The sequence below is a fragment of the Microtus ochrogaster genome, unplaced genomic scaffold (assembly GCF_000317375.1).
Source record: "Microtus ochrogaster isolate Prairie Vole_2 unplaced genomic scaffold, MicOch1.0 UNK4, whole genome shotgun sequence".
Lineage (NCBI taxonomy): Eukaryota > Metazoa > Chordata > Mammalia > Rodentia > Cricetidae > Microtus > Microtus ochrogaster.
The window spans coordinates 15,061,289-15,072,838 of record NW_004949102.1 but is presented as its reverse complement, the minus strand read 5'-3'; the positions used below and the strand labels follow the sequence as shown (position 1 = coordinate 15,072,838).

The window sequence follows — 11,550 nt, the reverse complement described above, 5'->3', positions numbered from 1 at the left end:
CTAAGGAGCCTGAGGTGGTGACAGAAGGAGAGAACTAATGCCCACAATAGTCCTCTGACTACCACATGCATGCCACGGTGAACATGTTTACTGTGTACACATGCACACACAATAAATCAGTTAATAAATATGGTTAAAAAATTGATAAGAAAATGATGGGAAGACAGACAGCTTGAGTTCAATCTCCAGGACTCACGTTCTTTTTTCTTTTTTGGTTTTTTTGAGACAGGGTTTCTCTGTGTTATTTCTGGCTGTCCTGGAACTCACTCTGTAGACCAGGTTGGTCTCAAACTCACAGAGATCCACCTGTCTTTGCTTTCCTGCGTGCTGGGATGAAAGGCATGTACCACCACTGCCTGGCTAGTACCTACATTCTTAATTCCAGCAGGTTGTTCTCTGACCACCACAAGTTCACATGTGCACCAGGAAAACACATACCCATACATACACACAGAAATGGAATAAAACATTTAAAACAATTTGTCCACACGGCCTAGCAAATGTTCAGAATGTGGTAAACTGTCTACAAACACACTGAAACTAAGGTTATCAGGCATGGACTACATAATTTTACCCTCAGAATAGTCATGTTGATCATTTTTTCTGGTTCCTTTTTCTGTCCTTTCCTTTAACAAGGGAACTTCATCTGCTCCCTTGATCTTATCGCTTCAAACTCCATCTGACTCTGGTTCTCCATTAACCACTGTATCTTCAGTCTTCCCAAAGCAGCAGCCCCACTTCTCAGCTTGAAGCACACACACAAGGGTTTTTGTTTTCTTGTCAAATCTCCACTTGGTTCCTTTGTTCCCTCTGGAGAATGCCCTATTTTTTTCTTTTAATGGTAAACTTCAAAAGCTGTGGTTAACTGCTAATTTCCTCTTACCCTGTCACTCCTCAGCCTCCCCCAAATTTGTGTTTTGCTCCCAGCACCCTAGTAAAGTTACTCTCAAGAGTCACAAATGTACACCTTCAACTAAGGACTTTTTGGTGTTCCATGCTTTTGTTGATCCATGCTTCTCTGTGGTTTGACACTGCAGGCTTTAAGAGGGTGGTAAAAACCACACCACCACTGGCAGTATTCCATCAGATGGTGGGGTTACACAGAAAAGTTAAAAACAAGACGGCTCAGCAGGCAGGCTGGGGTCACTACACACTGAACACCCCTAAGACCTGGAATTTTGAGTGCTGCTGTTGATGCCATGAGTGTAAAAGTCTACACATGGCCTCAAAGTATAGGCTTGGCTGAGTACAGTGACATATGCCTTTAATGTCAGCAGTGGAGAGGCAAAAACAGATGGCTCTCTATGAGTTCCAGGCCAGCTTGGTCTATAGCGAGGTCCAGGCCTGCCTGGTCTATGGCAAGTTCCAGGCCAGCCTGGTCTATGGAGAGTTCCAGGCCAGCCTGGTGTATGGAGAATTCCAGGCCAGCCTGGTCTATACAGAGTTCTAGGGCAGCCTGGTCTATGGAGAGTTCCAGGCCAGCCTGGTCTGTGGAGAGTTCCAGGCCAGCCTGGTCTAAACAGAGTTCCAAGGCCAGCCTGTATTTGGGGAGTTCCAGGTGAACCTGATCTATACAGAGTTCCAGCTCAGCTAGGGCTGTGTAGTGAGATCTTGTCTCAATAAGAAAAGGAGGAGGAAGAGGAAACAAACAAAGCCACTAAAGAAGCTATAGTTTTTGTTACCACTGTATTCAGATGAGGAGGCTGACTCATACAAAATCATTTGCTTAGTGCTCCAGGTAGGTGGCTTGGGAGCACACAGTCTGCATCTCATTATGTTGCATGACTGGTAGAATACAACTTCATCCGAACTTATATTTTAAGCAATGGTCATCATGATCTAGCCCTATACCATTGCTCACCCAGCTTTACCCTCCACTCCCTCTAGACTACAGGGACAATCATCCCTGGTCATCTTACACACGTCACACTTGCTCTAGATTCAAACCCTATCTAGATTAGAACGAACCCTCGAAAACTCAGCCAATCTTCAAGTTAAACAATTGTCCCCATTATTCTAATACATGAGGATATGTTCCTCTGGTCCCCCAAGGACAAGGGACACTTGGGTCTGCCTTGCCTTGCTCTTCTTTCCAAACATTCTGCCCTCCTAATAAGAGGTTCCCCAAGGAAAGAGACTGGTGTTAGAAATTCATTTCATCCCTTTTCACAATAATGAGGCATTCCTTGGAGTAGCGCAATATTTGCTGGGGAATCTCCTTTTTTTGTTGTTTTGGGCTTTTTTTGTTGTTGTTGTTGTTTTTCGAGTCAGGGTTTCTCCGTAGCTTTGGAGCCTGTCCTGGAACTAGCTCTTGTAGCCCAGGCTGGCTTCAAACTCACAGAGATCTGTCTGCCTCTGTCTCCTGAGTGCTGGGATTAAAGGCGTGTGCCACCACCACCCAGCTGGAATCTCCTTTTATTCATCTTTAATTGCTGTGATGTACCAAATAAAACAGGACTCAAGTCAATCAAGATGGGAACCTTACTCACCAGATTGTGCCTGATGAGTTCTTTTGCAAATTCAAAGGGTGAAGAGGCATTGTCCATCAAGCTTTTGAGTTCTGCCTGAAATATAAAAAGGAAAGACGTATCAAATAATAAGCATATAGTTCTTATTTTTTAAGATTTACTTTGTTATTATATTTATTTATTTTTGATTTTTTTTGTTCTCTCTATGCAGTCCTGACTGTCCTGGAACTTGCTACGTATACCAGGCTGAACTTGAATTTACAGAGATCCGCCTGCCTCTGCCTCCTGATGCTGGGATTAAAGACGTACACCACCACACCTAGCTTATTATTCTCTTAAATTATGTATATGTGTGTGCATCTCTGTGTGGATGTGTGCATGTGAGTATGGGTACTCCCTAAGGCCAGAGGTATCAGATACCTCTGGAGCTGGAGTTATAGGTGGTTGTGAATCATCCAACATGGGCTTTGGGAACTAAACTCAGGTCCTCTGCAAGAGCAGTATATGTTTTCAATCATTGATCAATCTCTCCAGCCCCAAGGGTATATAGTTCTTATGTCACATATCTATATAATGCTTTATAGTTTACAAAGAGTATTACATGCTATTTCACTTGATCCTTGGGGCTCTCAGTCAATATAATTATTATTATCCACATTTTACAGATGACATCATTTATTTATTTATTTATTTATTTATTTGTTTGTTTGTTTAGCTTTGGTTCTTTGAGGCAAGATTTCTCTGTAGCTTTGAAGCCTGTCCTAGAACTAGCTCTTGTAGCCCAGGCTGGCCTCGAACTCACAGAGACCTGTCTGCCTCTGCCTTCTGAGTGCTGAGATTAAAGCCATGCGCCACCATTGCCCGGCTGACATCATTGACTCATTAATAAAAGTTAAGTGTTTTGGAGGCTGGGGTTGTAGCTCTGTAGCATGTTTGCCTAGCATGCAAGAAGCCCTGAGTTTGATCCTGAGCACCTCATAACTGGAAGTGTTGGTACACATCTGTAATCTCAGGACTCTGAAATAGAAGCAGATCAGAAGTTCAAGGTCATCCTTGCCTACGTACCAAATTTGAGGCTACCCTGGACTACATGGCATTCTAAAGTTAAGTGTCTCAAGCCTCATACTCAGTAAGACATTTAAAAGTTGTGCAGGTTAGTTTTAAGACTCCTAGGGTTAATCTTTATTTTCAGTGTCAAAGACTTAGAAGTTAAGCCTTTGATTTTTCAGTCTTACCATTGTTCCTATATTCTTTTTTCTAATTATATTATCTCTATTATTAAAAACTTGCAAAAATTCATATACCAGAATTAACCAGACTCAAAGTCTATACATCACAATGAATTTCTATACAGTTTGAATAGCAGTTCTGAATCCATAGAGCTTCACATTGGATTTTACACTTCCACTATCAAGTACATTTTAATGCACTTATCTGCTGTGAGATAATGCTCTTTACCTTGTAAAGATTTGTCACTCATATTGGTTTAATAAAATGCTGACTGGCCAGTAGTCAGGCAGGAAGTATAGGAAGGGTGACCAGACTAGGAGAATTCTTGGAAGAGGAAAGGCAGAGATGTAGTCACTAGCCAGATACAGAGGAAGCAAGATGAGAATGCCTCACTGAGAAAAGGTACCAAGCCATATGGCTAAACATAGGCAAGAATTATAGATTAATTTAAGTTTTAAGAGCTAGTTAATAATAAATCTGAGCTAATAGTCTAAACATTTTATAATTAATATAAGCCTCTGTGTGTTTCTTTGGGACTGAACAGATGCAGGACTGGACAGGACAGAAACGTCCATCTACAAATGGCACCCAAATGTTTGGCAAGAATTTCTACATAAAGCCTGAGAAAGCTTTAAAAAAAATAAAAAATCTAGACAGACAAGAACAGAGTCAAACACAGCTTCTTGGTAACTGTCTTCTTTTCTCCTGTGGGTTCTGTTAACAGAGGTCCATGTAGACCAGGCTGGCCTGGAACTCTCCATATTGATCAGACTGAATTGGAACTCACAGAGGCAAAGGAAGGCAGATCTGTGTGTAGTTAAGGCCAACATGGTCTACATAAGGAGTTAGAGGCCAACCAGAACTACATAGTGAGACCCTGTCTCAAAAAAATGTTTAGCCGGGCGGTGGTGGCACACGCCTTTAATCCCAGCACTTGGGAGGCAGAGGCAGGCATGGATCTCTGTGAGTTCGAGGCCAGCCTGGACTACAAGAGCTAGTTCCAGGACAGGAACCAAAAGCTACAGAGAAACCCTGTCTCGAAAATCCATTAAAAAAAATGTTTATACACTTATTTGGTTATAGAATCACACTGGCAATGACCAAGGAGCATTGCTACAGAGCTATAAATCCTAGAATTTATGGGCTAACCTGGGAACTGTTATAAACTAATTCCCATTAGAACCGAGCTAATTAGAAACACACATCTACATGCCTACCTCAGCTGCTTTTCCATTGTAAAGGCGAAAGTGATTGCAAGCCTTAAGGTTGAGTGCGATGGTACTATCAGGAATTTGCTGAAGGTAAACAGCCAGGACTTCTTGGGAGACATCATAGTAATCCAATTTGTAGTAGCAGAGGGCCACGTAAACATTGAGGGCCAGGTACTCCCTGTTAGCAGAAAGATTCAAGCTGAAGTATATTTCACAGATGCTGATTCCTGATACAACAATCATGGTTTCCAAACATCTTCCTTTATTAATAACAAATTCATTTGACTCTTTTCCAATTTTGATCTAGACTACTAACTAACCATCACTTTATCAATTAAAGTTCATATAACAACTGGGTACATCTTCTACATACAGAAGTCACATGATAATAATAAGGTAGGAATGGAAGGGACAGAAGATGCAACATGCTTACAAAACAAAAGAAACTGCATATCCAACAACACATCTGATTTGGAAAGATACAGGGACACAATTCTCATGAGGGACTAAATATTTATTATATAAATACTTCAGGAAATCTACTTCATAAAGCTTTATAATTTTTAGGAAGGAAAACAAATAAGTATGTTAAAAGAAGTTTGTTGTTTAACATTCATACACTAAGTATATACATTCAGTTTGAATCAGATAGTTTTATAGATAGAAAACCCATCACACTGATTCTAATAACATTTAAGGAAAAGTAGAATCCAACTATTATCTTATATTAAATGTCTAACTGCAAATCTCAAATGAACAACAAGGCAAAAAACAGGGCAAGGATCTGCATTGGAAGGAAGGAAGATATAATTAGTATATTTTTTCTTTTTGCATTATAATATGTGAGTGTCTTTCAACTACATTTGATATATTTCTCTTTTATAAAAGTTTTTATTAGCATGTATTATACATGCTGATTTGTGTCATTTTCAAATAAACATATAATGTATTTTGAGCTATTAACCCCCCCTTTATACTCTCTTATGCCCTTCCCACTCCCACTCATCCCTTCCTCTTTTCTACCAGTCTCCCTTTTATATGTCTTCATATGTGTGTGTGAGCCAATGAATTTAATTAGGGTTACTTATAGAGGCAAGGGTAAGGGGTTATTTATAGGAGCATGCCTTCCAGCGTGTACATAGCTGTAGAATATTCCTTTCACTGAGCGAATATATGTTGCTGAGACTGGTTTAATAAAGAAGCTGACTGGCTAATAGCTGAACAGGATAAGGTTAGGCGGGAGAGCTAAACTGAGAGTGCTGGGAGGAAGAAGGATGGAGTCTGGAAGTCACCAGCGGAGACAGAAAGAAGCAAGATGGGTATGCCATACTGAGAAAAGGTACCAAACCTCATAGCAAAGCGTAGGTAAGAAATATGGGTTAATTTAAATGTAAGAGTTAACTAGTAACAAGCCTGAGCTATTGGCCAAGCATTTATAATTAATATACACCTAAGTGTGTTCATTTGGGAGCTGCTGGTGGGACAGAAACTTCTGCCTACACATAACTACTGTAGAAAATGTCCCCCTCTCCTGCAAGCACTATTAACTGCTTCTGTCTCCTCAGGTGAAGTCTCATAAGCCTCTCTTCCCCAGCAACCATTAACTGTCTATAAGTCCTCAGAGAAGGACAGGGTTTTGTGAGCACCCCCTCTTCCACCTTGGAATGATAAAGGCCCAATCTTGTGCAAAGAAACATGGTGCTGTGTATTCAAGAATGCCCAGAAGGCAGTGTGTTCTTCAACTATCACCCTTTCCTCTTATATTCTTTCCACTTTCTCTTCCTTAATGCTCTCTGAGCCTTTGAGGGAGTGATAAAGATGTTTCACCTAGAGAAAACCTTTTTGACTTGCTATGAGTATCTATAGTTAATGCCACTCACTAAAAGGAGTTTTTTTGGCCAAGCTGACAGTAGCACTTAATCTATGGGTATAAACATAAACATTCAAAAGGCAATTTAAGAGGTGCATCATGTCCCTTTAGAAAAACAGCAGTAGCTTCTCTACTAGGGCCAATGACTTTTATAGTAATAGGTTTTTATTTTAAGATGTATTTATTTATTTATTATATATTTAGTGTTCTGCCTGCATGTATGACTGCAGGCCAGAAGAAAGCACCAGATCTCATCACATGGTTTTAAGCTATCATGTGGGTATTGGGAGTTGAACTCAGGACCTCTAGAAGAGCAGCCAGTTATCATAACTGCTGAGCCATCTTTCCAGCCCCTAGTAATGGGCTTTTAGCCAGTTTTATAGTACTTAAATGAATTCTCCCTAAGGAACAGGCTTCAATCCAATCAGAAAGCAGGTGGTTGCCCCCTAACATTTAAACCACTATTGCCCTAGTAGGCAATCTTGCCTAGCATGCTAGTAGTCTAATACGATTACAGTAGTATGCTGTCATGTCCAGCCTTAAATAATGTATTCTTTTGTTACTATTTTATAAATTATCATAATTTTTAAATATAGCATACAAAGTAACAGATTTCATTATGGCATTGACATATATATGAGTCCTTATATTTGTTATAATTTTTCTTCCTCCAAGGCCATAATTTTTCAAAAACGGCATTATCATTTCCAATGGGTAGAAAATGATTCTTATGAGAAGGTGAAAAAACACTCAATTTATATAAAACCACACTCATTTTATATAAACACACACAAAGTTATCAGCAAATATGTCAGTATATAAATTCTCTGGAAAATTGGGAGGGAAAAATTTCAAAACAGGCTCATTACAAAGAAGAAATGGTACTGAAAAAGGCACCTGCCTTTAGTCCTAGTACTTGGAAGGAAGAAGCAGGTGGCTCTCTGTAAACTCAGGCCAACCTGGCCTACACAAGCTGTCCAGGACAGCTACAAAGTGAGAACCTGTCTCAGAAAACAAGGGGCTGGAGAGAAGGCCCAATGGTTAAGAAAACGGGCTCCTCTCCCAGAGCACCCAAATTCAGTTCTCAGCACCCACATGGTAGCACACAGTCACATGTAAGGCCTCCGCAGATACCAGACACACATTTGGTGTACATACTTGCAGGTGAAACACACATACACATAAAATAGTAAAATTAAAAATAAAACCAACAAAAGAAAAAGGGTGGAGACAGTCTGATATGAACAATATCCAAGGAGTTTTTAACCTCGTCAGATTAGCAACAAAAGAGCCTTGAATATGTGGTGGTACTAGGTCCAGAGGACACTAGGTTCTTAACCAAATTAAACACAAAAGAAACTAATAAAACAGCAGAGATTTCAATGAGGGCAGGAAAGAGCACAGACCTGTTATCCAGCAGTATCCGCTTGTATATATCAATAGCTTCTTGGTAATGGGATCGCATATAGTGGATTGAGGCCAAACTAAGCTGGTCTTCTTTAATATCCTGAAGATTCTGATGAAAGTTCATCAATTTCTTCTCATCATTAAACTACAATGGTGAGAAAAGACATGCACAGAGTCACACTCATATGAGAGAGGATCTCAGTGACAGAGGCCTCAAGTCCTCTCTGGCCTCTGTGTCTCCACTTCCTCCTTCTAGCTCCTGTCTCTTTGGTCCTGTTGTAGGGAAGGGATGTGCGTCATCTCTGGAGATGAAGTCTTGGCAGTGGAAAGGTCCTAAGTTACAGTTATGATTTATTACTTGATATCAACACCCTACTCATTTCTTCGCTTTATATTTCTGCCTTATATTTCTTTGCCCTCACCACTTAACAATTCTTTCCCATTCTTTGGTTTTTCAAGACAGGGTTTCCCTGTAGCTTTGGAGCCTGTCCCTGAACTAGCTCTTGTAGATCAGGCTGGCCTCGAACTCACATAGATCTGCCTGCCTCTACCTCCTAAGTGCGGGGATTAAAGGCGTGCGCCACCACTGCCCAGTTGTATTTCTTTTTCTTTGGTGAAGTATGTAATCAAAATGTATTTGTCATCATGTAACTTCATAAGTACAATATTTAATTTTCTGTTTTTATCATCTCTTCAGTTACTACATGTGATTGTTGTTTCAGGCTATCAGAATTTAATTTTTATGCTTATTTTATTAAAAGGTAGCTATAAATAACAACTGCCTTTGTTTATACATAGGATCAAACTGATATATTTTGTAAGTAACTCTTGATACAAACTATTCTTCACTCCTTCCTGATGATTCAAAACTTTTTTTAAAAAAATATTTATTTATTATGCATACAATATTCTGTCTGTGTGTATGTCTGCAGGCCAGAAGAGGGCACCAGACCTCATTACAGATGGTTGTGAGCCACCATGTGGTTGCCGAGAATTGAACTCAGGACCTTTGGAAGAGCAGGCAATGCTCTTAACCACTGAGCCATCTCTCCAGCCCCCAAAACTTTTTATTTTTTAAAAAGATTTATTTATCTTCTTTTTAACTGTATAGGTGATCCCCAGAATATATGTATGTGCATTCAGTGCCATGGAAGACAAAAGAGGACGCTGGATCCTCTGGAACTAGAGAACTGTAACTGTGAGTTGCCACGTGGGTTCTGGGAACTAAACACAGGCCCTCTGCAACCAGTGTTCTTAACAGCTCTACCATCTCTCCTGCTTCCTTAACTCTTTCCTTTAAAGGATCTGTCTCAAAAACAAAGGACTAAAGAGAACTGCCCTCAGTGGGTGTGCTGGTCTGAATGAGAGTGACCCCCACAGGCTCAAGTTTGAAAGCTTAGTCCCCGCTTGGTGAAACTGTTTGGGATGGATAAGGAGGTGTGGCCTTGTTGAAGTGGGTGTGGCTTTGAGTGAGTGTGTCGCTAGGGGTGAGTTTGGAGGTTTCACAAGCCCGAGCCAGGTCTTTGCCTGCCTGCCTGCCTGCTGTCTCTGATCAGGATGTAAAGCTCTCAGATACACTGCAGTGCCATGCCTGCCTGCCTGCCTTTACCATGATGATCACAAACTAACCTTGTGACACTGCAGAAACCCCCCACAAAAATACTGTCTTTTCTAAGAGTTTCCTTGGTCATAACGTCAAAGGAAGAGAAAGATTTCTTATCAAACTTTAGACACACCATGACATCACTCTAAGTCTCTCCCTTGAGAAGCCCGCACTTGTTCTATAGGAAGTGCGTTGTATGCTTATGTTTTCTCACTCTCTCCCTTTGTTTCTGCAGTTAATAAACCCAACTTTGTCTCTAAAAGAGATTACATTCTGGCCAGGCAGTGATGTCACACACTTTTAATCTCAGCACTTGGGAGGCAGAGGCAGGTGGATCTCTGTGAGTTCAAGGCCAACCTGGTCTAAAGATCAAGTTCCAGGGCAGCCAGTGCTACACAGAAACCATGTCTAAAAAAAAAAGCAAAAAATGTAAATAAATAAATTCTGAAATGGATTTGAAGTTTGATCACAGATATGCTACAGGTATGTGTTGTATGTAGGTACATTTGTAGACACATGTTCTTATGTGATACTGGAGAACAAAGTCTGGGCTTCATGCATGCCAGATAAATGCTCTATCACAACCAAAATTAAGAACTAAGTAGATGTTTGCTGATGATATGGTAGTTTATATAAGTGATCCCAAAAATTCTACCAAGGAACTTCTACAATTCATAGACACCTTCAGCAATGTAGCAGGATACAAGATTAACTCAAAAAAAATCAGAAGCCCTTCTGTATACAGATGATAAAAGGGCTGGGTGATGTAGGAGGGTCTTCTGTCTATGTGTTACTTTCATTGGTTAAATAAAGAAACTGCCTTGGCTTTTTGATAGGGCAGAATTTAGATAGGTGGAATAGACAGAACAGAATGCTGGGAGAAAGAAGGCAGTGTGGCAGACGCCATGGCTCTCCTCTCCGAGATGGACGTAGGTTAGACTCATCCTGGTAAGCCACAGTCACGTGGTGATATACAAATTATTAAAAATGGGTTAATTAAGATGTAAGAGTTAGCCAAGAAGAGGCTAGATATAATGGGCCAGGCAGTGTTTAAATGAATACAGTTTCCGTGTAATTATTTCAGGTAAACCTAGCCGGAAGCCGGGCAGCGGGAAGCGGGCCGCCGCTCCATTTACAAAAGCTGGGGAAGAAATCAGAGAATCAATACCCTTCACAATAACCACAAATAGCATAAAATATTTCGGAGTAACTCTAACCAAACAAGTGGAAGACTTGTATGACAAGAACTTTAAACCTTTGAAGAAAGAAATTGAAGAAGACACCAAAAAGTGGAAAGATCTCCCATGCTCTTGGGTAGGCAGAATTAACATAGTAAAAATGGCAATCTTACCAAAAGCAATCTACATATTCAACACAATGCCCATCAAACCCAGCAAAATTCTTCAAAGACCTCTAAAGAACAATAACCCAGAATAGCCAAAAACAATCCTGTACAATAAAAGAACTTCTGGAGGCATCACAATCCCTGATTTCAAACTCTACTACAGAGCTACAGTACTGAAAACAGCTTGGTAATGGCATAAGAACAGACAGGAGGACCAATGGAACAAAATAGAAGACCCGGATATCAATCCACACATCTTTGAACACCTGATCTTTGATAAAGAAGCAAAATATATCAAATGGAAAAGATAAAGCACGTTTAACAAGTGGTGCTGGCATAACTGGATATCAACATGTAGAAGAATGAAAATAGACCCATATCTATCACCATGCACAAAACTCAAGTCCAAATGGATC

General features: G+C 40.3%; 1 protein-coding gene across 2 annotated transcripts in view; it reads right to left on the bottom strand.

Moving 5' to 3' along the window:
* Ttc26 (tetratricopeptide repeat domain 26) overlaps nt 1-8,327 on the bottom strand; it is a 35,364-nt gene extending 27,037 nt beyond the window's left edge. For both annotated transcript variants that reach the window (XM_026788595.1, XM_026788596.1), the window contains exons 1-3: nt 8,186-8,327; nt 4,916-5,087; nt 2,490-2,564 (exon numbers count right to left, since the gene is read on the bottom strand). In XM_026788595.1, coding sequence (XP_026644396.1) covers nt 2,490-2,564; nt 4,916-5,087; nt 8,186-8,310 — 372 coding nt within the window. In that variant the 5' untranslated portion in view covers nt 8,311-8,327. The remainder of the gene's footprint in view (nt 1-2,489; nt 2,565-4,915; nt 5,088-8,185) is intronic.
* Between the last annotated feature and the right edge of the window lie 3,223 nt (nt 8,328-11,550).